The 26,612-nt window shown below is 43.0% G+C and overlaps 1 protein-coding gene and 1 long non-coding RNA gene across 10 annotated transcripts in view; one reads left to right on the forward strand and one right to left on the reverse strand.

Annotated features, from left to right (window-relative positions):
- The window catches only part of LOC134341129 (uncharacterized), a 56,171-nt gene extending 30,457 nt beyond the window's left edge, over positions 1-25,714 (reverse strand). The window contains exon 1 of the long non-coding RNA XR_010016712.1: positions 25,193-25,714. This is a non-coding gene — a long non-coding RNA (uncharacterized LOC134341129). The remainder of the gene's footprint in view (positions 1-25,192) is intronic.
- Positions 1-26,612, forward strand: part of arhgef10 (Rho guanine nucleotide exchange factor (GEF) 10) — a 235,908-nt gene that overhangs the window by 171,309 nt on the left and 37,987 nt on the right. For 6 of the 9 annotated variants that reach the window (XM_063038799.1, XM_063038823.1, XM_063038819.1 and 3 more), the window contains 7 exons: positions 1,046-1,173; positions 7,347-7,421; positions 8,577-8,677; positions 9,150-9,271; positions 14,591-14,674; positions 18,941-19,146; positions 23,041-23,198. In XM_063038799.1, coding sequence (XP_062894869.1) covers positions 1,046-1,173; positions 7,347-7,421; positions 8,577-8,677; positions 9,150-9,271; positions 14,591-14,674; positions 18,941-19,146; positions 23,041-23,198 — 874 coding nt within the window. The remainder of the gene's footprint in view (positions 1-1,045; positions 1,174-7,346; positions 7,422-8,576; positions 8,678-9,149; positions 9,272-14,590; positions 14,675-18,940; positions 19,147-23,040; positions 23,199-26,612) is intronic. The other 3 variants (XM_063038839.1, XM_063038845.1, XM_063038854.1) reach the window with 1 other exon arrangement.

Genomic DNA, 26,612 nt, shown 5'->3' on the forward strand with positions numbered 1-26,612 from the left:
TGTGCTGAATCTTTGCCTACTCTTAAGGAAGTCGAGGTGCTGCTGTGCTTTCTTTGAAATTGCACTTCGGTGCTGGGCCCAGGACAAGTTCCCTGAAACTGTAACAGTGAGGAATTTAAAGTTGCTGACCCTCTCCACCTCTGATCCTCTGAGGACTGTCAATAATCAGCTCCTTGATATTGCTGACATTGAGTAAGAGGTTGTTGTGGTGCTATCACTCAGCCAGATTTTCAATCTCCCTCCCATGTGCTGATTTGTCACCATCTTCGACTTGGTCTACAACAGTGGTGTCATCAGCAAACTTGAATATGGCATTAGATGGCTCACATCTCCCAACATACTGCATGAAACTAGCCTCCATGAACAAGCTGTTAGTCATCAACCTTGTGGATTGATGTCAGTCTTGTTCTGTGAAACATTATTTTGGAGCTAGTTGTAGTGGTAATTGTTTTGTATTAGGTTTTGAGAATATGGTGTAACATAGGTGGTTGCTACTAAAAACATTCAGAATCAAAATCATTTATTTATCACGTGTACATACAGTGAGATTCGTTGTTTGTGTTAACAACTAATACACCCTAAGGTTGTGCTGGGGAGCAGCCCATAAGTGTCCCCACACACTCTGGCACCCCACAATGTTCAGCAGAACAGCACAGAACACAACAAGCAACAAAACAACAAAAGTGATACAAGCCCCTTCCCGTCCCCCTACCCACCCAACAATGCACACCAAACTGTACTCCAACCCCAGGATGTGCTGTCTCCGACCTCCAGACTTGTGGATTCACAGACATTGGGCCTTTGACTTCCCTAGTGGATTGGCAGAGTCTGAGTCACAGACTTGTACTCTAACTGTGGTCAGCTCAAACCTTCAACATCTTGTGTACGTTACAGCAGCAAAATGTTTGTCAAGTTCAGATTGAAAAGGAGTGTAGTAGTGACAGGTTTATGCCTGGAGTGGGAATCTTCTATTAAATTCTTATTTCTTTGACACTTTGGAAACTTACAGCATTTTCTCAGCACTGGTTTTTCTTGTCTGTTCCAGAATTTAAATCTGATTGTGAGCCAAGACTGGACGGCAGGTCTCCAGAAACTTATATACAAAAAGGAAGAAGAAATAAGAGCTGCAGATCGCTGCAGAATTCAACTTCAGTTGCCTGGAAAACCTGACAAGTTGGTATTTCATTGATTTATTGTCTCATATCGGGCAGATTAGTTTCTTTGCTTTTCAGATGTTTCTTTTGGCAATGCCACCTCATTAATTTATAATAGATTCTTTTAAGGTTGGATCATAAATAATTTTTCTATCATTTTCTTTCAAATTTACATGTTGAATGTTGTCAACCTTTTGAAGTCATGCTGGTTAAAATTTATATTTGTTTGGGTGAGGGTATTTCAGAATAGCCATTGGTACTGGGTGCTCACCTTCTGAAAGGGTCGGAGAGTGTGTTATTTTTACTTCCTATTTCTCGAGCTTCATCAACTCTGTGTTCTTTACGAATATCACATGTATCCTTTGAGGTTTATAGAAGATATGGAGCAAAACAGTTAGCAGGACAAAAAAGGGATGTTGAAATGGGTCTGGCCGCCTTTAAAGTTTTTATAGATATAGAGCACGGTACCAGGCCTTTCCAGCCCGATCAGCCTGCGCTGCCTAATTACATCCACTGATTAACCTGCTAACCCACTCATCTTTGGAATGGGGAAGTACAAACTCCTTACAGACAGCAGCGTGAATGGAACAACCACTAGGCACTCTAGCCATTTTTAGGTACTGAACAACTGGAAGGAAGCTAATGTTGTTCATGTATTCAAGAAGGGAGGTGGGGATAACCCAGGAAACTACAGGCTGGAGAGCCTTACATCAGTTGTGGGGAAACTATTGGAAAGCTTTCTTCATGATAGGATTTATAATCATGGCAAGGATTGATTGGGAGAATCAGTATGGTTTTGTGCATGGGAAATCCTGTCCCATAAGTTTGATTAAGTCTTTTGAGGAGGTTATTGAAGGCAAGGTAGTAGAGGTGGTATAACCTGGACTTCCGCAAGACTTTTGACAAGGTCCCACCTGTGTGTGTGGTCCAAAGTTAAGGCATTCAGGATCCATCATGTGTTGATAAACTGGATCTAAAACTGGTGTGGTGATAGGTGACGGAGAGTAGTGGATGAATTGTTTCTAGACTGGAAATGTGTAACCAGTGATGTATTCCAGGGAGTGGTGCATTGACAATTGTTGTTTATCATCTACATACTGTAATTGCTTGGTTGAGAACATCTACGTCTGATTAGTATGTTTACAGATGACATGAAGGCTGGTGAGAATAGTTCCTAAGCATATAAAAGGACATAGTTCTATCAGAAAGTTGGGAAGAGCTGTGGCCAGTTGAACTTAATCCAGATCAGTGTTTGATATACATGTACAGTAATAGTGCAAGTTCATAACTCCCTGAAGATGTGGCACAAAGTTCAAAGTAAATTTATTATCAAGGTACATATCTGTCACCATATACAACCCTGCAATTCATTTTCGTGTGGGCATTCAGAGCAAACAAACAGTGTGGTAGTGTAGTGGTTGGCACAACGCTTTACTGTACTAGTGACCCGGGTTCAATTCCAGCCATTGCCTCAAAGGAGTTCATAATTTCTCCCCGTGACCACGTGGGTTTCCTCCCATAGTCCAAAGACATTCCTGTTGGTAGGTTAATTGGTCATTGTAAATTGTCCTGTGATTAGGCTAGGATTGAAAAATTGAGGGATTGGCAGGCATCATGGCTTGAAGGACAGAAGAGCTTATTCTGCGCTGTATCTCAATAAAACAAAAAATAAATACAACAGAATATAAAAGACGCAAACACGTGGAAATCTGCAGGTGCTGGAAAGAATATAGAAGAATCAGTGAAAGACCACACCCAACAAGACGGACAAATAACCAATGTGCAGAAGACAACAAACTGCAAATACAGAAAGAAAAATTAAAATAAAGAATTAACAATAAGGGAATAAGCAATAACTAGCAAGAACAGGAGATGAGTTCAGTGATGGGGTGAGTGAAGCTGAGTGAAGTTATTCCCTCTGGTTCAAGATTCTAATGGTTGAAGGATATGAACTGTTGTTGAACTTGGTGTTGTGGGTCCAGTAGCAAGAATGAGCATGGCCTGGAAGGTGGGGGTCCTTGATGATGGATGCTGCTTTCCTGCGACAGTACTCCATGTAGATGTGCTCAGTGGTGGGACGGCTTTACCCGTGATGGAGTGGGCTATATCCACTACTTTTTGTAGGCTTTTCTGTTGGAGGGCTTTGGTGTTTCTTTACCAGCCATGATGCAACCAGTTGATATACTCTCCACTGAGCGTGAAGTCTGTCAAAGTTTTAGATGACATGCCGAATCCTTGCAAATTTCTGAGGAATGCTTTCTTGGTAATATCACTTATGTGCATGCTAGACTGAGGACAAATCCTCTGAAATGATAACACTGAGGAATATAAAGTTGCCGACTCTCTCCACCTCTGATCCTCCGATGAGGACTGGCTCATGCATCTCTGGTTTCCTTCTGCAGTCAATAATCAGCTCCTTGGTCTTGCTGACATTAAGTGAGAAGTTGTTGTTGTGGTACCACTCAGTCAGATTTTCAATCTCCCTCTTACAAGATATGCTCATTTGTCACCACCTTTGATCCAGACAATGGCAATAAACTTAAATATTTTATTTGAGCTGTACTTGTCCTTATAGTCATAAGTATAAAGTAAGTAGAGCAGGTGGCTAAGCTCACGGCCTTGGGGTGCACATGTGCTAATGGTGACAGACAGAGAGGGTGATGAACAAGGTGTTTAGCTTGCTTGCCTTTGTAGGCATGGGTACAGAGTGTAAGAGTTGGGACATCATGTTGCAGTTATACAGGACATCGGTTCAGTCACATCTGAAGTATAATATGCAGTTCTGGTCGCCACACTATGGAAAGGATGTGATAGGGCTAGGGAGAAAGTGCAGGAGAGATTCACCAGAATGTTGTCTGCTCTGGAGAGCTTTATTATTAAGCATTTATTGGACAGGCTGGGATTGTTCTTGCTGGAACGTAAGAGGCTTAGGGGTGACCTCAGATTTTATAAAATCACAAGAGGCATAGATGGGTAGATAGTCACAGAGTTTTTCCATGGGTAGGGAAGTCTAACTAACACTAGAGGATGTTGGTTTGAGGTAAAAGGGGATCTGAGAGACAGCTTCTTCACCCAGAGTAGTCAGCGTATGGAATGAGCTGCCGGGGAAGAAGTTGAAGCAGGCACAATAACACCTTTTAAACACCATTTGGACAGGAATGCGTTCAGGAAAGTTCTGGAGGGATGGTGAGCCAAATGCACACTTATACGGTTAGTATGGATAGACATCTTGGTCAAAATTTGAAGTTCAAAGTAAATTTATTATCAAAGTACATATATGTCAGTATATTGGGCTCCTCCGTTGGTTGAGGTCAACCATAGATGTTAATACATAGAAAACCTACAACACAATGCAGGCCCTTCGGCCCCCAATGCTGTACCGAACATGTACTTACTTTAGAAATTACCTAGGGTTACACATGGCCCTTTATTTTTCTAAGGTTGATGTACCTATCCAGGAGTCATTCAAAAGACCCTATTGTATCTGCCTCTACCACTGTCACCAGCAGCCCATTCCAAGCAGTTCCCACCCTTTGCATAAAAAAACTTATCATCTCCCCTGTACCTACTTCCAAGCAACTTATAACTGCGTCCTCTCGTGTTAGCCATTTCAGCCCTGGGAAAAAGCCTCTGACAATCCACATGATCAATGCCTCTCATCATCTTATATACCTCTAGCAGTTCACTGCTCATCCTCCATCACTCCAAGGAGAAAAGGCCAAGTTCACTCAACCTATTCTCATATGGCATGCTCCCCAATCCAGGCAACATCCTTGTAAATCTCCCCTGCATCCTTTCTATAGTTTCCACCACTCTTTGCTTTCTGTGGGCAGGCCAATTCTGAATCCACAAAGCAAGGTCCCCTTGGATCCCATGCCTCCTTACTTTCTCAATAAGCTTTGCATGGGATACTTTACCAAATGCCTTGCTGAAATCCATATACACTACATCTACTGCTCTATCTTCATCAATGTGTTTAGTCACATCCTCAAAAAATTCAAATCAGGCTTGTAAGGCACAACCTGTCTTTGACAAAGCCATGGTGACTATTCCTAATCATATTATGCCTCTCTAAATGTTCATAAATCCTGCCTCTTGGGATCTTCTCCATCATCTTACCAACCACTGAAGTAAGACTGGGCTATCTCTACTCCCTTTCTTGAATAAGGGAACAACATCTGCAACCCTCCAATCCTCTGGAACTTCTCCCATCTCCATTGATGATGCAAAGATCATTGCCAGAGGCTCAGCAATCTTCTCCCTTGCCTCCCTACAGTAGCCCGGGGTATATATTGTCCAGTCCCGATGACATATACAACTTGATGCTTTCCAAAAGCTCCAGCATATCCTCTTTCTTCATGTCTATATGCTCAAGCTTTTTAGTCTGCTGTAAGTCATCCCTACAATTGCCAAGGTCCTTTGCCATTAAGTATTCATTAAGTACTCTGCTATCTCCTCCATTTCCATACACACTTTTCCACTGTCACACTTGATAGGTCCTATTCTTTCACATCTTATCCTCTTGCTCTTCATATACTTGTAGAATGCCTTGGGGTTTTCCTTAATCCTGCTCGCCAAGGCCTTCTCATGTCCCCTTCTGCCTTTCCTAATTTCATTCTTAAGCTTCTTCCTGCTAGCCTTATAATCTTCTAGATCTCTATCATTACCTAGCTGTCTGAACCTTTCATAAGTTTTTTTTCTTCTTGACTAGATTTATTACAGCCTTTGTACACCATGGTTCCTGTACCCTACCATCCTTTCCTGTCTCATTGGAACATACCTATGCAGAATGCCACACAAATATCCCCTGAACATTTGCCACATTTCTACTGTATATTTCCCAGAGAACATCTGTTCCCAATTTATGCTTCCAAGTTCCTGCCTGATAGCTTCATATTTCCCCTTACTCCAATTAAATGGTTTCCTAACTTGTCTGTTCCTATCCCTCTCCAATGCTATGGTAAAGGAGATAGAATTCTGATCACTATCTCCAAAATGCTCTCCCACTGAGAGACCTGACACCTGACCTGTTGCATCTCTATGTTAGGACGGCCTTGCAAGCCAGTATGAAGCCAGGCCAGTACGATATGGAAAGCAAACTGTTGCCCATGCAGCAGACTCCCCCTCTTCTTGCAGCTGACGAATCCAAAGGAATGGCAGAGACCCATACTGTTTAGCACCAGTGGCGTTGCAGGAGTTGCTAGTCAGCTTTGAACTTAACATAGGACTGCCTGAGGGAGACCAACTCCAGAATTTTCTTCAGGGTATGCTCCCGAAGCCTTCAGTATGAGTGGGTATAGCTGTAAGGCAGTGGAGATTGGAGGTTAGAATTTTCCTTTTCCTAAATAGGTTGCCAACCATGGCTGATGAGCCCCATCTGCCCGAAGTGACAGATTTTAAGGTGCCAGTAACCCACTTTTACCCCTTCTCCTCTCAGTAGAAATGGTTCCACCAGGCTTGGTAGCTAAGCCCCACATGAAAGCCAAGAGCTGGACGTGGTTGTCAGAGGCTATTGAAGACACACACCGTTGGGAGCATTTGATAGGTAGTGTGAGCTTATCCCCACTACCTCCCCCTTCTCCAGCCATGACAATCTTAAGGAACCAGACACCATGTACTACCCTGAGATTCATTCTCTTGCAGGCATTCACAGTAGAACAAAGAAGTACAACAGAATCAATGAAAAACTATGCATAAACAAAGACTGACGAGCAACCACTGTGCAGATACAAAAAGCACTAATAACAATAATAATAAATAAGAAAGTAAATCATACTGAGAACATGAGTTATAGAGTCCTTGACAGCGAATCCATAGGTTCTCTACAGTGATCAGTTCATTGTTGTAGTGAGTAACGTTATCATGCTGGTTCAGGAGCCTGGTGACTGGAGGATAATAACTGCTCCTGAACCTGGTGGTGTGGGAACTAAAGCTCCTGTACTTTCTTCCTGACGGTAGAAGTGAGAAATGAGCATGGCCTGGATAATGAGGATTGCTGCTTTCCTATGGCAGCCCTCTTTGTGGATATGCTCTTTGGTGAGTTGGCCAGCAGGGCAAGTTGGGACGAATGGCTTGTTTCTGTGTTGTATATCTCGATGACTCTCTTTGTGACTCAGATATATGTGGTTTATTTTCTTTTTCCATCGTAAGTGAGGAAATCTTCATTTTACTTTATCTTTACTTTATCGTAAGTGAGGAAATCCAGCGCCATCGGCTGGGAGCCCTGGGGCACAAATCCTGTGAAGCTTTAAGCTCTTCAAAGGCGATGTATGTTTATTTTGAACCTCAATCCTTATTTCTGTTATACTGCATGAGAATGAGCGAGCTCTGGCAGACTCTGTAACAGCACAAAGCATTCAGTGAAGTGATTAGGCTAAAGGATTAACAATGCTTAAAGGACTTGAAGGCGTCACATGATCCAGGTCAAAGTCTGATATTGATTTATTAAATCTTCACTTTGAAAGTTTGGTCACTATTAAAAAGAAACCTTCTACATGACAATCCATGGAGGGCAGGTGTTTGAAAGCATTTGCGTGCTAAATTGTGCATGTTCTGCATGGCAGTTCTCACTGATTGTTTGAAAAGGAAAGGAAAAAAATTGGGAGTCTATCTACCCCAAATCACAATAAAATCAAAGTGCCCAGCTTGCAGGAGGCTGCATTGGCTCAGTTTTCAAAGATGTAAGCATTTTCATGGCGCCCACCTATAATATACTTAACCAGTTGGACATCACATGCAAATGATGTCTGGGACTCACAAAATGCTGGAGGAACTCAGTAGGTCAGATAGCATCAAAGGAGAGGACTAATAGTCGACGTTTCAAGCCCTTTGTCAGGACTGGAAAAGAAGGGGCACCAGCCAGATTCAGAAGGTTGGGGGAGAGGATGCTGGTAGATAATGAGTTAGATCAGGTGAGTGGGGGCTGGGGGAGGATGGATGGGTGGAAGAGATGGATGAAGTAGGAAGTTGGAAGTTAACAGGAGGAAGAAATAAAGGGCTGAAGAAGGAATCTGATAGAAGAGGACAGTAGACCATGGGAGAATGGGAGGTGATGTGCAGCTCATGATGGAGGAGAAAGAAAAGGGTTGAGGAATGTGGAAAAATAAAAGGAGGGGTAAAGGAAAACAGGGGTGAAGTTGGATAAATTGATATTGATGCCATCTAGCTGGAGACTATGAGACAGCTTCCTCTTCTGCCACGTGAGGCCAGACACAGGGTGGTAAAGCAACACCTTAGTTCCTCTAGCATTTTGTGTGTGTTGCTCAATATTTCCAGCATCTGCAAGATCTCTAGTGGCTCAGGTAATGTCTGATGCATGTCTCAATGCTACAGCTGCCAATGCTGCTGCTAAAAATGACCATAGCCAGTGTTCAACAGAGTTAAGTGATGAACAGATTTAAGTGCCCAAATGTTATTTTACAGGTATGGGAAACTCTCATTCTTCACGGCAGTGTTCAACACATTCACTCCAGCAAATAAACTCTCCTGGACGAGCAGTTTACAGATGGCCAAACTGGCCCTTGGTAAGGCCTGGCTATCTAATGCTAAGCGTTCATAGTGAACTCAGTGTCCCATTAGCAGAATGTCCCATTAAAAATACAAATGCTACTGTGCAAATGTCTTATGCACCCTAGATTTTTTTTTATATGGTTTTAGACGATATTGCCTCTGCAGAGCCCCGATCTCATCAACATTGAGGCTGTCCGGGATGACCTGGAAAGATAAGTCCATTTTATCATACAAAAGGTCCATTCAAGAGGCAATTAACAATGAGATTGAAGTTGCCCTTGAGATTGGATTTTGTATCTTCTGCCCAGTGGGAGAGGGGAGAAAACTGAATGTCCCGGATGGGTGGGGTCATTGAGTTTGCTGGCTGCTTTACCGAGGCAGTGAAAGGTGTAGACAGGTTCTGTTACAAATGGATTTCAGAAGGTGGGAAAATGGCAGGAGCCAGCTTTCTGTTTTATTCTGTCCTTTTTCACATTCCTGGAATAGCTGAAGAAAATCAGTTGGGCTGGCTCTGTGCAGAGGATGACGGCAAGGAGGTCAAACGGCAGAAGCACCCCCTTCTCATCAGGCACATGCCTGTGACAATGTCAAAGCTTCAGGAGTTCAAGGTGAGCGATTAAAGTTCAGAGTGTTTGTTCTTTATCAGACTCTCCACCTGTGAACCATAACTTTTATTTAATATATCAAAGATACTAGGCCTTGAGCGCCACAGTTGCATAGCAATTAGCACAACACTATTATAGCTCGGCGTGACAGAGTTCAGACTTCATTTCCAATGCAATCTGTAAGGAATTTGTACCTCCTCCCCATGTTTCCTCCCACAATCCAAAGGTATACCGGTTAGTAGGTTAATTGATCATTGTGAATTGTCCTGTGATTAGCTAGAGTTAAATAGGTGAGTTGCAGGCGGTGTGGCTTGTTAGGCTGGAAGGGTCTGTTCCAGCTATATCTCTAAATATTTAAATAGAAAGTTAATGTTTCAAGTCATTAGAAACTCCCTGGAGGATTTGATCAGACCAAATGAAGGGTCTCGATTTAAAATGTTCACTGTTCCAGTTCCCTCCACCAATGCTGCCCAACTCCTTGAGTTGTATGTTGCTCCAGATTCCAGTGTCTGTTGTTTCCTGTGCCTCCAGAACAGGTGTAGTGCCTGGTGGGTAAATCAAATAAACCCCACTGCTCTATAATTCTCCCAAGCATAGGCCCAGCATGTCCCGCACAGTGGAATGGGACACACAAGTTTTAGGCTATGATCTGCATTGTCACTGGGTGTTGGGCACTGCAGACATGTTGGGTATTGTCAGTGAGAGAGGACAGGAAGGGGCGAGACAGGAGTGCGAGGTGACTGGTGGGCTGAGGAGGGGTGTAAGATGACAGAGAAAACCGTGTGTGATCTAAACTCAGTGGCCACTTTATAAGAGTGTACCTAATAAAGTGTCTGCAAGAGTGTAACCCAGTGGGGTCTTCTGCTGTAGCCCATCCACTTCAAAGTTCAAGGCGGTATGTGTTCGGAGATGCTCTTCTGCACACCATTATTGTAATGTGTGGTTATCTGAGTTACTGCCTTCTTGTCAGCTTGAACCAATCTGGCCATTCTCCTCTGACCTCCCTCATTAACAAGACATTTTCACCCACAGAGCTGCCATTCACTGAATGCTTTTTATTCGGTTTAATACTTTTCTCTCTGGAGGCTGTCGGGTGTGAAAATCCCAGGAGATCAGCAGTTTCTGAGATATTTAAACCATCCCATCTGGCACCAACAATCATTCCATGATCAATGTCACTTAGACCACATTTCTTCCCCATTCTGATGTTTGGTCTGAACAACAACTGAACCTCTTGACCATGTCTGCATATTAATAGGCACTGAGTTGCTGCCACATAATTGGCTAATTAGATATTGCATTAACAAGCAGGTGTACATGTGTATAAAATGGCCACTGAGTGTGTAATGGATAGGAGGGTGAGGGGACAAAAATGGGTAATGGGGAGCTGGAGACCCATCAGGGAAAGGTGACAGACGGGATTCCCAGGGGAGGATCAGAAGGAGAGAGGATGGGGAGAAACAATGCACCAGAGGGGCTGGTTACCTGACAGTGGAAACCCCAATGTTCATCTTGTTGGATTGTAGACCACCCCAAGGGGATTAGAGGTGTAGTTCCTCAAGTTTACATTTGGCCTCACCCTGGCCATGGAGGAGGCTGAGAACAAACAGATCAGCATGGAAGTGAAAATTCCCTCACTGAACACACATCAAAGTTGCTGGTGAATGCAGCAAGTCAGGTAGCACCTCTAGGAAGAGGCCCGAAACGTCGACTTTACCTCTTCTTAGAGATGCTGCGGCTCTATCCCTCCCCCTCCTGTCTTCTCCTATCATTTTGGATCTCCCCCTCCCCCTCCAACTTTCAAATCCCTTACTCACTCTTCCTTCAGTTAGTCCTGACGAAGGGTCTCGGCCTGAAACGTCGACTGCACCTCTTCCTACAGATGCTGCTTGGCCTGCTGCGTTCACCAGCAACTTTGATGTATATTGATGTGTGTTGCTTGAGTTTCCAGCATCTGCAAAATTCCTCGTGTTTACATTTTTAGATTCCCTCACTGACCTGCCTTTCCTTGGGAAAGGACAAAGGGACTTGGGAGTGCTCATGCAGGATTCCCTAAAGGTTAACTTTCAGGTTGAGTTGCTGGTAAGGAAGGCAAATGCAATGTCAGCATTAATTTACGGAAGGACTAGAATATAAGAGCTGGGGTTTTATAAGGCATTGATCAAACCACACTTGGAGTATAGTGAGCAGTTTCAGATATGCTGGCATTGGAGAGGGTCCAAAGGGGGTTTATGAGAATGATCTAGAAGATTATAAGGCTAGCAGGAAAGAGCTTAAGAATGAAATTAGGAGAGCCAGATGGGGCCATGAGAAGGCCTTGGCGGACAGGATTAAGGAAAACACCAAGGCATTCTACAAGTATGTGAAGAGCAAGAGGATAAGTTGTGAGAGAATAGGACCAATCAAGTGTGACAGTGGAAAAGTGTGTATGGAACTGGAGGAGATAGCAGAGATAATTAATGAGTACCTTGCTTCAGTATTCACTACGGAAAAGGATCTTGGCGATTGTAGGGATGACTTACAGCGGACTGAAAAGCTTGAGCATATAGATATTAAGAAGGAGGATGTACTGGAGCTTTTGGAAAACATCAAGTTGGATAAGTCACTGGGACCGGGTGGGTTGTACCCCAGGCTACTCTGGGAGGCGAGGGAGGAAATTGCTGAGCCTCTGGCAATGATCTTTGCATCATCAATGGGGATGGGAGAGGTTCTGGTGGATTGGAGGGTTGCGGATGTTGTTCCCTTATTCAAGAAAGGGAGTAGAGATAGCCCAGGAAATTATAGACCAGTGAGTCCTACTTCAGTGGTTGGGAAGTTGATGGAGAAGGTCCTGAGAGGCAAGATTTATGAACATTTGGAGAGGCATCATTATGATTAGGAATAGTCAGCATGGCTTTGTCAAAGGCAGGTCATGCCTTACAAGCCTGATTGAATTTTTTGAGGATGTGTGTAAACACATTGATGGAGGTAGCGCAGTAGATGTAGTATATATGGATTTCAGGAAGGCATTTATAAGGTACCCCATGCAAGGCTTATTGAAAAAATAAAGTGGCATGGGATCCAAGGGGACATTGCTTTGTGGATCCAGAATTGGCTTGCCCACAAAAGGCAAAGAGTGGTTGTAGACGGGTCATATTCTGCATGGAGGCCGGTGACCAGAGTTGTGTGCCTTGGATCTGTTCTGGGACCCCTACTTTTCATGATTTTTCTAAATGATCTGGATGAAGAATTGGAGGGATGGGTTAGTAAATTTGCTGATGACCAAAAGGTTAGGGGTGTTGTGGACATTGTGCAGGGCTGCCAGAGGTTACAGCGAGACATTGATAGGATGCAAAACTGAGCTGAGAAATGGCAGATGGAGTTCAACCCAGATGAGTGTGAGGTGGTTCATTTTGGTAGGTCAAATATGATGGCAGAATATAGTATTAATGGTAGGACTCCTGGCAGTGTGGAAGATCAGAGGGATCTTGGGGTTCAAGTCCGTAGAACACTCAAAGCTGCTGCGCAGGTTGACTCTGTGATTAAGAAGGCACATGGTGCATTGGCCTTCATCAATTGTGGGATTGCGTTTAGGACCCGAGAGGTAATGTTGCAGCTATATAAGTCCCTGGTCAGACCCCACTTGAAGTACTGGGCTCAGTTCTGGTCACCTCACTACAGGAAGGATGTGGAAACCATAGAAAAGGTGCAGAGAGATTTACAAGAATGTTGCTTGGATTGGGGAGCATGCCTTATGAGAATAGGTTGAGTGAACTCGGCCTTTTCTCCTTGGAGCGGCAGAGGATGAGAGGTAACCTGATAGAGATGTATAAGATGATGAGAGGCATTGATCGTTTGGATAGTCAGAGGCTTTTTCCCAGGGCTGAAATGGCTAGCACAAGAGGGCACAGTTTTAAGGTGCTCAGAAGTAGGTACAGAGGAGATGTCAGGGTTAAGTATTTACGCAGAGAGTGGTGAGTGCATGGAATGGGCTGCCGGCAACGGTGGTGGAGGCTGATACGAAAGGGTCTTTTAAGAGTCTCCTTGATAAGTACATGGAGCTTAGAAAAGGAGAGGGCTGTGGGTAACCCTAAGTAATTTTTAAGGTAAGGACATGTTCAGCACATCTTTGTGGACCAAAGGGCTTGTATGGTGCTGCAGGTTTTCTTTGTTTTTTCTATGTTTTCTATGATCTCAGGATTGAATGGGTTAACATATGAAGAGTGTTTGATGGCTGTAAGCCTGTAATCACTCAAATTTAGAAGGATGAGGTGAGCGTATTCTCATTGAAACCAGTTGATCATTGAAAGGCCTAGATAATGTGAATGTGGAAAGGGTGTTTTCTGTAATGGGTATCTAGGACCAGAGGGCAGAGCCTCAGGATAGAGGGACGTCCATTTAGAACAGAGATGAGGATAAATTTCTTTAGCCAGAGGGTAGTCAATCTGTGGAATTCATTGTGACAGACATCTGTAGAGGCCAAGTCATTGGGTATAGTTAAAGTGAGCTTGATCGGTTCTCGATTAGTCAGGGCATCAAAGGTTACAGTAAGAAGGCAGGAGAATGGGGTTGAGAGGGATAATAAATCAGCCATGATGGAACGGCAGAACAGACTGGTTGGCTGAATGACCTAATTCTGCTCCTGTGTCTCATAGTCTTATGGAACTCAGGACCTAAGTGTTCATCTTGCACCCAAAAAGGCTGGATAAAGCCAACATTAGTCCACCATCATTGATGTTTCTACCTGCACGACATTAGTATACTGCCATAAATTATCCTCCTGTAAACATGTAACAACCTCTGTTAGTCTCAAAGCCTGACGGCTTCAAGCAATATCACATATAAACTGCCCAACACATCAAGGACAAATATACAGAAAGGTGTGGGGAAAAAGCCAGTAATATCATAAAGGATCCCACCCATCCTGCTCATGAACTATTTGTCCCACTGCCATGAGGGAGGAGGCTACGTAGCAATCACACCAGGATACCATACTGAAAAACAGTTATTTTAAGCAGTAACGTTGATCAACATCTCCACCCACTAACCCACACCTTGACAAACTCCACCACCACTACTTTATCATTTCCTGTCAATCACTTTATGTACAGGCACTCCTGTGGCGAGCATTACCAATCTATGTATACAAGCTATCTTGTGTATTTATATTTATTGTCTTTTTAATTATTATTAATTTGTTCTTTATTTTAGTGTGTTTCTACTTGTGCTGCGTCAGATCCAGAGTAATAATCTTTTCGTTCTCTTTTACACTTGTTTACTGGAAGTGGCATTAAACAATCTTGAATAACAAAATGCTCAACGTTAAAATGTGTGTTTATCCAGGTGGAATGCGCTGTTCACAACCCAGAGTGCTGCAGTACACCAGATGCACCAGACTCATTCTCCATGGAACACGGGTATCTGTGGGTAAGTTCGGCGCCACAGTAGTGCAGCGGTTTGTGCAACGCTATTACAGCTCGGAGTTCAAAGTTCAATTCCAGTACCATCTGTAAGGAGTTTGTTCGTTTTCCCCATGAACTTATGAGTTTGCTCCGGATGTTGTTCTTTCCTCCCACATTCCAAAAACATACTGAATAGTAGGTTAATCGGTCCTGTGATTAGGCCAGGGATAAATCGGTGGATTGCTGGGTGATGTGGCTTGTTGTGCTGAAAGGGCCTGTTCAGCACTGTATCTCCAAATAAAATAAACAAAGTCAGTCTGCTGTGGACGAGTGAAGCTTGTTTAAAATGCTCACATATGATGTTATGTTATAATGTGTCCACCTTCTCCTGAGTGTAGAGTTTCAATGTGGAGGTTTGATGTGGTGTCTCACTTCTGTGTGGATTCACGAGAGCTCTATTGTACCTGGTTCAGAGTTAAGGGTTATGGGGAGAAGGTGGAAGAACAGAGATGAGAAATATCAGCAAGGATTGAATAACAGAGCCAACTAAATAGGCCGAATGGTCTAATTCTGCTTCTATGGCTTGTGGCTTGTGGCTTATGGTATTTAGCATTCAAATTAACTCCTCTTAAAGGCAGCGCACTGCTTCATTACAATTTTCCTCATCTGATTTTGACTGTGTTGATCTGCTTGATGGTTCCAGAAAGCTCATGCCAGCTAATTAACTTGCATAAAACATTACAGCACAGTATAGGCCATTCAGCCTACAATGTTGTGCTGACCCTTTCACCTATTCCAAGATCAATATAACCCTTCTCTCCCACATCAGCCCTTCATCTTTTTTCATCCATGTGGCTATCTAAGAGTCTCTTAAATGTCCCTAATGTATCTGCCTTACAACATGGATTTATAATCAGCTTTTAGTTTCAAATTTCTCATTGATTTTCCAGTTAATTGCAATATTTTGCCCTACATTGCACATGCATATAGGACAACAAAATATTTTATGTGTACCAAAAATTGCCATTACATCAATAGTTGTACTTAATTTCAAATAGCTTTAATGTTTCTCAGTTAAAAATTAACAAGGATTTTTTTTTCAATTGCATTTATCAGATGAGACCAGTCTTTATAAACCTTTTGCATTAAAGCTGAAATTTGTTGAGTATTTCAAATTGCACTTGAATGACAGATAACGCAGTTAACTGAGGCCCGAGAACTCTATATTTACATTTGGAATATTGTAGTCAGTTCTGCTCACCTTATTAAAGGAAGGGTGTTGAAGCTTTAAAGAGGGTGCAAAGGAGATTTACCAGGATGCTGCCTGGATTGGAGAGCATGTCTTATGAAGCAAGGTTGAATGAGCTTGGGCTTTTCTCTTTGGAGCAAAGGAGGATGAGAGGTGATGCAAGCTGATTGGAAGCATAGGTAGAGTGGATAGCCAGAGATATTTTCTCAGTGCGAAAAAGATTAATATGGTGACGCATAATTTTAATGTGATTGGAGGAAAGTATAGGGGAATATCAGAGGTAGGTTCTTTACACAGAGAGTCATGGGTGCGTGGAATGTGCTGTTAGAGTTGGAGGTAGCTGCAGATATATTAGGGGCATTTAAGGAATTCTTAAATAGGCACATGGATGAAAGAAAAATAGAGGGCTATGTAGAGGGGATGGTTAGACTGATTTTAGAATAGGTTAAAACAGTCAGTCACTGAAGTAGCGAGTGAGAGAGGAACATCTTGCAGGGTGGGAGTTATTTGAAAACTGCGAGTCTCTTTGGGAGTGAGTCATTATTTGTGCCAATAAAAACAAAGGAGGTGTAAGCTGAGCAGTCATTGTTGGAGTGCAGCAGTGTTAGAATGGTCCAGCTTTGGCTCAACAGGCTTGGGCGAGAACAGACGTAGGCTCTAAACAAGTTTCCAGCGAGTTTTTTCTGTTAGTATGTAGCTAGTGCATTCAGAATGGGTGCAGAGTTAGTGGTATGTATTTCTGGGAGATGCAGGAATTTTGCGAGACCTCTAGTCTTGCAGATAACTACATCGGCACAAAGTGCACTGTGCTGCAGCTCCTTAGAGACCATGTTAAGAAACTGGAGCTGCAGCTTGATGAGCTTCGGATCATACAGGAAAATGAGGACGTGACGGATAGGAATTATAGGGAGCTAGTCACCGCTAAGTTGCTGGAGGCAGGTAGCTGGTTGATTGTCCAGAGAGGGTTAGGGAAAAGGTAATCAGTGCAGAGTACTCCTGTGGCCGTTCACCTCAATAATAACATCATTCAGATACTATTGGGAGAGACAACCTGCCAGTGAGAAGCCACAACAGGAAGGTCTCTGCCTCTGAGTCTGGATCTGTAGCTCAAAAAAAAAGGGTGGAGAAGAGGCGAGCTGAAGTAATAGTGGATTCATTGGTTAGGAGAACAGAAAGGAGATTCTGTGGACGAGAATGAGATTCCCGAATGGTTTATTGCCTCCGAGGAGCCAGGTTCAGGGGCATCTCTGATCAAGTCCACAGTGTTCTTAAGTGGAAGGGTGAGAAGCCAGAAGTTGTAGTAAACTGGAGGTTCAGGGGAATGGAGGCCAGTGAGCCAGCACAGCTAGTGGAGTGGTTATGGAGAAAGATATTGTTAAGCCTACGTACAAAGTCAGGAAGCGAAAGGTGGAGTATGATGGGACTAATGTTGCTGATCCAGTTAACCACATGATCATTCAGATCGTAGATACAGACAACAAACAACAATGGATCCAGCACCAATCCCTGTGGCACACTATTAGTCACAGGCCTCCAGTCAGAGAGGCAACCCTCTGCAACCACTCCTTAGTTTCGTTCGCAAAGCCGATGTCTAATACAATACCTCATCAGTCAAGTGACTGAATCTTCTTCACCTACCTCCCATGAGGAATTTGCTAAAATCCACGTAGACAACGTCCACTACCTCATCTTCAACAACTTTACTGGTAACTTTCTTGAAAAGCTCTATAAGGCATGATTTAACATACACAAAACCATATTGACTATCCTTAATCAATTTCTGTCTAACCAAATATTTATATATCCAGACCCTTAGAATACCCTTCCAATAACTTTCCCACTACTGATGCATGGATGAGAGAGCTATGGAGGGCTATGGTCCAGGTGCAAATCAATAGGACTGGACAGATTAATGGTTCAGCACAGACCAGGTGGGCCAAAGGTTCTGTTCCTGTGCTGTGTGTTCTATGACTCTATGCCTTGTTACGTAAACGGCAACAATGAATATCAATCGAGACAGGTTATATAAAAACAACCAAACATTTATTAAACACGTATAAATGATAAGGGAAAAAACAAAGGAAAACTTTAACCGGAAGTTAACAGATATGCAGCCGTGCACCAACTCCACTCGGCTCTGGTTCTTAAAGCGTTAAATGCGAAAACAGTTCTTAAAACGATACAGTCAGATATAGTTCTTAAAGCGATAACTTCGAAAGTCCAACAGTTTTACACATTCAATTGGGAGAGACTTCTCTGGAGAAGGATTTCTTCACACACGCAACTTTACTGCCGGTTCTGTCCACAGGATTCATGATGCCAAAAATAAACAGTTTAAATCAACTGACCTTAAATTCCTTTAGAGAGAGAGAGCACCTTGCTCTTTCTGGCAAGAGTTATCTTGATGCAGGTATTCCTCCAATGAAGACTCAATAAGGTCGATGCTTTATTAAACTGCCAGACGATGCCGACTTCTCTCGATCCTTCGATAAATTCTTCACTCTCCCTTCAACTGTTGGAATTGAGTAAATTGTCACATCCAGCCACAAATTTCCAGTCCAAATAATATGGAATCTTTCAACAGAACGCACAACTGTTTTAAAAATGAAACTGCGTCACAAAAACAAATGCAACTGAAACGGAGGCACAGCACGTTCTACCTGGAAATCTACAAACTTAAAAACCTACTGCGTCACCTGAGTCGACCCTTATATAGTCACGGGGCACATGTCATCACCTGACCTCACATCGGCGGGAAAATCACATCAGGTGACCTCCAAAAGACCATTACAGCATTCTCTCAAAAAAAACCAGATCTCCTTGAGCATGTATCAGCCTCTATAAAAGGTCAGCATAACATCATACTGTGCTGTTGTGTTCTATGTTCTATGGGATATGTAATCAGTCTTTCCTCTGCCCCACCTTATTCTGTAGTATAAACTTTATACCGTTTTTGTTGATGTTTAAGGGCATGTGTGTGATTCAAGAGCTTGGTGAAGGCAGTCACATTGACCAGTGACTCTCTCTCTTTTCACTGAACAGATCGGAAGCTGCACCAATCAAATGGGGCAGATCACCATCATTGCTCTTCACAACTCCAACCCGAAGGTCATCGAGTGTTTCAATGTTGAGTCTCGTATACTGGCCATGGCATATGTACCAGAGGAGGACAAACCTGGAGATCCCAAGGGTACGAATACAAAGACCACTGAAAGCCCAACCATCTGTCTTGGCACAGAGGAAGGCAGGTGAGAAGGCTGCACTCCTTCTTACTAGAGATTTCTTCTTCTTTGCTGTTAAACAAGGCGGACTAAATTTCAAAAGTTCAAGTTCAGTTTATTATTGTTCAACCATTCACATGTATACCACCAAAAGCAACAGTGCTTATCTGAACCAAGGTGCACAACGGACTACATATAGCTCACGCACATAACACAATAAGTAATATTGCCACTAGTAAATTAGTGATAAGTTGGCACTCTCGATGTTGGCAGTGGGTTTGGAGTGGTGACAAAGGGGGAGGGTAGGTACGTCATCGGGGTCATCAGGTGGGCACCCTCCTTCTTTGATATTTCGTTGATAAGTCCACGACATCTCCAGAGGGCTCAACGGTGCTACCTGGTGTCCCAGATACACCCCCCTCAGTTCCATACCCTCCTGTCTTCATCTTGCAGCCCAGTTGTTGTCTTTCCTTTTAATCCAAATCCAGTTGCTGCTTTCTTCTGCTGCAATTGACAAGGACTTGATGGCTTGTTGGAGGGAGTGACCCCTCACCCCCATCTTCCTCAATAGAGTGGTCGTAGATGTAGCAACGAATCTCCTGCATCCCGCTTCTACAGGGAAAATCTTGGTCTTCCAGCCATTCTGGGCAGCTTCCGTTGCCAGTTCAGAGTAAAAAGTAACTAGTATATTGCTACTGGCGCTTCATATGTGATGAGACCCGAGTAGTGGCAGGTAGTTCAGTAGATTTACAGCCTGGGGGAAGAAGCTGTTTCCTATCCTAACAGTTTTTATGCTAATACTATGGTACCTCCTGCCTGATGGTAGGAGGCATGGGAGGGATCATTGACAATGCTTTAGATTAATCAAATGGTGAATCTGTTCGCACTCAGTAGTGTAGCGGTTAGCACAACACTGTTAGAGCAAGAGGTGCTCCAGAGATCAGAGTTCAATTCTGGTGCCAGCTGTAAGGAATTTGTACATTTCCCCTGTGACCGAATGGGCTTCTTCCAGGTGCTCTGTTTTTTTCCCACAGTCCATGAACAATGTTAGTGAGTCGTTGTAAATTGTCCTATGATTAGGCTAGGTGGGCTGCTGGGTGGTGCAGACCTATATATTTAAATAAATAAATTTTTTGAAGTGGATTCAGCCTGGAGTTCTGTGGAACGAATGCTAATTACTTGTTAATTACAAAATCGTTCTTCTCCTTCAGTAACCTTCAATTTCTGTACAAACTGGCCTTGAACACTACAGATTTGTTTTGACCTGATCCTTCACATCTCACCCAAAGATCTTCGCCTAAGTTTAGTCTGAAGATGTGAAACTTGCAGATTATTTCCAGTGTCACAATGACATAAACTCTTCCTCGTAGTTACAAATGTTATAATCAAAGGCATTTTTTTCACTTTTGTTTAATCACTTTTTCATTGTTTTCATGTAGCACTGAGCTCTAAACCAAAGGTTGTTTTCAATTTGTGAGATATTGAAAAATTACCAGCCAAATCTCAATATCCTGCAGTAATCTTTGAGCATTTGACCCATATCCATCCAAACCATTCATATCCCTGTGCATGTCCAAATATCTCTTACATGTTATAATTATAGTGATCTCTAACACTTCCTTTAGCAGCTCACTCTGGCAGCATGGTAGCAAAGCAGTTAACACATTGCTTTACAACACCAGCAATCGGAATATCGGAGTTCAGTTCCCACCACCACCTGTAAGGAATCTTTACGTTCTTGCCGTGACTGTGTGGGTTTCCTCCTACATTCTAGAGATGTATGGGTTAGAATTAGTAAGTTGTGGGCATGCTATGTTGACGTCAGAAGCATGCAACACTTATGTACAATCCACACTGATATGATTTAACACAAATGATGCATTTCACTCTATGTTTTGATGTACATATGACAAACAAAGCTAATCTTTAATGTAGCTCATTCCAAATACTCACCACCCTCTGGGTGAAAGGGTTGCCCCTCAGATCCCCTTTAAATCTTTCCCCTCTCACCTTAAACCTGTGTCCTCTACATTTACACTGCCTTATCCTTGGAAAAAGTTTATGACCATCTCTCCTATCTATGCCCCTCAGGACTCTATAAACTTCCAATTTTTTTCTATTAATTCTGTATTATTTTTCTATTTCCTTTCAAGGATTTGTAAAGTGTTTTAATTTTTCATATCCCAAATCGTAACAAACAATTTGCTTTTGGAGATGATTTGAAGGGTAATTTTTATCCACGGTGTCATTCTCACAGTTGTTTGCAGGGACCTACTGTTCACTGGTTGACTGTTACTCCAACATAAGCCACTTAAGCAAATCCTAACCTGGTCAAACCTGTCATCAGTGTAGCTCTGCCCCTCCTTCCTCACCCAACAGCAGCCGTAGAAGCATACTTAGATAGACTGTAGGGCAGGGTGAAGCACTACCTCTTCTCCAATTTACACTGCCGCATGCTTGTTTCTCCCCCTCACCTTCCCACTCCTCTTCCACACCTCCGCCCCCTCATTAACCCTCCCCCCATCAGTCCGACCCCCCCGTCACCCCTCCCCTCATCCCCCTCCCCTCCCCTCATCCCCCTCCCCTCCCCTCATCCCCACTCCCCTCCCCTCATCCCCACTCCCCTCCCCTCATCCCCACTCCCCTCATCCCCACTCCCCTCATCCCCTCTGCCCCATCTCCACTCCCTCACCTCCCCACCTCCCCTTCCCCTCCTCCTCTCTTCCTCCCCAACTCCCCTACCCTTTCCCACCACTACTGTCCTCCCCATTCCTTTTCCTTCCCTCCCCTCATTTTCCCATTCCTGCCTGCTACAGAAACATCAACAGCAAAAAGTTGATGGCTTATGTTCTCTTGTGAGTTTGAAGGCAATTTCCTTTTTCCTTATGTTAAACTGTGATCTTTTCTGACATTTACCCCAAGGCAAGTCTAATTTTTCTCAGTTATTCTGCTTTGATTGACCTTGTTGCTGTAGTTCTGAAGAGATGATCAGTGAATAAGGCAGAGGAAAGTTTAGCTGAAGGGCAAGTCACATTGAAGGCAGGCCCATATTAACAGAATGGGGTAGGGATTGGCTTTGTGTAGAGTGACTGATGATGAATTTTACCAATCCAGTTTTCTGATTTTTATTTCCTTTGATCTTGTTCAAATAAAGACCATAAGACATAGAGGCAGAATTAGGCCATTCAGCCCATTGAGTCTGCTCCACCATTCAATCATGGCTGATTTACTATCCTTGTCAACCCTATTCACCTTCCTTCTCCCCGTACTAATCTTTGACACCGACACTAATCAAGAACCTATCAACTTCTACTCTAACTGTACCCATTGACTTGACATCTGGCATGAATTTGACAGACTCACCATTTTCTGGCTAAAGAAATTCTTTCTCAACATCTGTTAGAAAGGGATATCCCTCTATTCTGAGGCTGTGCCCTCTGGTCCTAGACTGCTGTACTATAGGAAACATCCTCTCCACATCCACCCTATTTTGGCCTTTCAATATTCAATAAGTTTCAATGAGATTCCCCCCCCCCCCAATCTTCTAAACTCTTGCAATTACAGGCCAAGAGCTATTTAACCCTCCTCATACATTGATCCTTTCATTCCTGGAATCATTGTCGTGATCTTCCTTTGGGCCATCTCCAATACCAGTACATCTTTTCTGAGATGAGGGGCCCAAAAATGCTCCCAGTACTCCAAGTGTGGTCTGGCCACACTTAGTTAGAAATCAGAATCAGATTTAGCATTCTGTAAAACAAGCAGCCAGTTTTATGTGGTCCATTTTATATTGTGAGATCTGTCTACATGAATGATGCTGAGTAAAATTGTAGTAAGGCGTTTCCCTAGGCAGTAAGATACCATGAGGTGGAATTGGGCTATACCCATGTGAGAGCATTCCATCCTGTTTGTATTCTGCAGCATCTCCGTGTACAAGAGCAACCAAGCGTCAAAGAAAGTGCGTCTTCAGCATTTTTTTGCTCCTGACAAGTCAACGGTGGTGAGCCTGGTCTATGGGTTTCGGTGCCTGTTTGCCGGACTCGTCAATGGAAGCCTCTCCATCTACACAAAGGCAGAAGGTAGGCGAATTTCCCCGTTTCCTCTCTGGATGGGAAGATTTCCCTGATTCTTCGAATTGCAAAAGCATGAACTTCCCTTACTGTTCAATATTCCATCTTCGATAAAACATGGAGAAAGAATACTAGATCCCTTCTTTTAGATGGGTCCTCAGAAATAAAATGAACGATAATCACTACCATCCACTCTCAAAGGTGTAGGCTTTACCAACACAAATTCTCATAAGCCAACCAACAGACAATAAGTGCCGGCATTTTGCTATTCAAAGTCGGTATTGTGGAGCAGAATCAGAATCAGGTTTAATATCATTGACATGTCTTGAAATGTGTTGCTTTGAGGCAGCACAACAGTGCAATATATTAAAAATACTATAAATTACAATAAGAAATATGATTTAAAAAATTGAATAACTAATGCAAGTGAGAGCAAAAATAGTGATGTAATGTTCATGGGTTCATTGTCCATTCGGAAATCGGATGGCATGTGGTAGAAGGTATTCCTAAAACGTTGAGTTGTGTTTCTTCAAGCTCCTATACCTCTTCCCCGATGTAGTGATGAGAAGAGGGCAGCTCCTGGGTGATGGAGGTACTTAATGATGGATGCTGCCTTTTTGAGGTATCGCCTTTTGATGATGTCCTTGACGGTGGGGAGGCTGGTGCCCACGATGGAGCTGCCTGAGCTTACAACCCTCTGCAGCTTTTTCTAATCCTGTACACCAAATGGTGATGCAACAGTCAGAATTCCCTGCACAGTACGTCCATAGAAATCGGTTGGAATCTTTGATAACATTCCAAATCTCCTCAATAAGAACAGAGAACACTGGAAGCACTCAGAGGTCAGGTTGCCTCTGTGGAGAGAGAAACAACACTTCATGCACTTCTTTTGAAGGATGGTGAAATTATCTCTTGTCACAGGAGGAGGATATCTGTGACCTGACCATGTCACAGAACAAGTTGTGAGTACAGCCTTTGCGGAAATATACTGCCAACCATGACAGAACTCTTTATTGCTGAAGATAGAATATATACTGCAAATTAATTTGTTTAATTGATCAGGTTATTTGCAAACAGCTGGATTTTATAGAAATTTTACTGTTCTGTTTTAATGGAAAAACTTAAGGGTGATAACAACATAAGACATCAGAGCAGAATTAGGCCATTTGGCCCATCAAGTCCACCATACCATCATGGCTGATTTTTTTTTTTAATCCCTCAACTCATTCACCTGCCTTTTCCTCATAACCATTGGCACCCATACTAATCAAGAATCTATCAAACTCTGCATTAAATACAACAAATGACTTGGCCTCCACAGCCATCTGTTGCAATGAATGCCACAGTTTCACCACCATCTTGAAAAAGAAACGCCTCTTAGTCTCTTTTCTAAATACTCATCCTTCTATTTAGAGGCTGTGCCCTTTGGTCCTAGACTTGCCCATCATAGAAAACATCCTTTCCACGTGTACTCTATCTAGGCCTTTCAATATTCCATACGTGTCATTGAGATCTCCCCGCCTCTCCCTCATTCTTCTAAACTCCAGTGAGTATTGGCCCAGAGCCATCAAATGCTCCTCATATGTTAACCCTTTCATTCCCAGAATTATTCTCGAGAACTTTCTCTGGATCCTGTCCAATGCCAGCACATCAACACATCCTTTCTTAGAGCACCACAGCAGTGTAGCAGTTAGCGTGGCACTATTACAGCACAGGGCATCCTGGAGTTAGTTCAATTCCAGCATTGTTCTGTAAAGAGTGTCTGTATGTTCTCCCCATGGAATGCATGGGTTTTCCCCAGGTGCTATGCTACCTCCCACAGTACAATGACATGTCAAATATGTTAATTAGTCATTGTAAATTGTCCCATGATTAGGTCAGGGTTAATTCAGGTTGTGGGGATTCTGGGGCAGTGTGGTTTGAGAAACCAGAAGGGCCTACTCCAAGATGCATCGCTAAAATAAAATTTAAAAGAGTAAAGTAAGGGGCCCAAAATTGCTCACGATACTCAAAGATGCAGCCGGTTTCCTCCGATTAGAGTCCGGTTTCCAGAACATTAGGGTAGAGGTCACAGCAGTTCTTGTAGTTGTCCTGTGGATGACTGAGGTCACTTGGATGTCATCTGGGCTTGAATTGGTATCAGTGATTTTTGTAGAACACTGTCTCTTCACCCTGTTGAGTGTGGGTGACTGCCAGTTTGTAATGATTCCCCCGCGTTCAGGCAGATCACTGAACGTAGCACTCACATAAATGCAGCTCTCTAGTTATACTGCAGAGAGGGCAAGTAAAGATTAACACCGCAGAAAGTGACCCTTGAACATCTCTTGGCTCAACCAGACGTTGAGAGAGCTATCTGATCAATTTACACTCACCTTGTCTTTTCACACAGCCCTGCAACAAAATAATCATATGTTGTGAAATAGATTGTTTTGCAGCACAGTACATAGCAATACATAATAAAAAAAGACTACAAATTACAATAAGAAATACACACACACACAGTGATTGATAAGTTCGTGGCCTAGGGTAGAAACTGTCAATTTTAGAAAACCTAGCACATTTTCAACATAGTCCCCTCCTACATTTAAACACTTAGTCCAGTGGTTGTGGAACATACAGATCTTGGACCTCCAGAAAGTGTCCACAGCTTGTGTGAATGATAGATTTGTGGCCTAAGGTAAAAGATGAGTTATACAGCTCTCGTTACAGCACATGCAGTTCAATTCTTTGAGTGACTATGCAGAGAGTCTGAAGTTAATAACTCATCAGGGGTGATTGATAAGTTTGTGGCCTAAGGTAGAAGGAGATGAATTATTAACTTCAGACACTCTGCATAATCACTCAAAGAGTTGACCTGCATGTGCTGTAACGAGAGCCGTATAACTCATCTCCTTCTACCTTAGGTCACGAATTTATCAATCACCCCTGCTGTGGACACTTTCTGGAGGTCCAAGATCCTTGTGCTCCACGACCGCTGGACTAAGTGTGTAAATGTAAGAGGGGACTATATTGAAAAATAAAGGTGCTAGGTTTTCTAAACAACACACATAAAAGTTGCTGGTGAACGCAGCAGGCCAGGCAGCATCTCTAGGAAGAGGTGCAGTCGACGTTTCAGGCCGAGACCCTTCATCCTGACTGTACCTCTTCCTAGAGATGCTGCCTGGCCTGCTGCGTTCACCAGCAACTCTTATGTGTGTTGCTTGAATTTCCAGCATCTGCAAAATGCCTGTTGTTTAGGTTTTCTAAAATTGACTCCTTCTACCTTAGGCCATGAACTTATCAATCACCCCTCGCATAAATAAATTAAATAAGCAGTGCAAAAAGAGAGTAAAACAGAAGGAAAAAAATAACGTAGTGTGAATCATTTCATTGTTCATTCAGAAATCCTTTCAATTCCTGTTGTTCCCTTTTCCATTATTTATC

This window comes from Mobula hypostoma, chromosome 2 (genome assembly GCF_963921235.1).
Source record: "Mobula hypostoma chromosome 2, sMobHyp1.1, whole genome shotgun sequence".
Classification (NCBI taxonomy): domain Eukaryota; kingdom Metazoa; phylum Chordata; class Chondrichthyes; order Myliobatiformes; family Myliobatidae; genus Mobula; species Mobula hypostoma.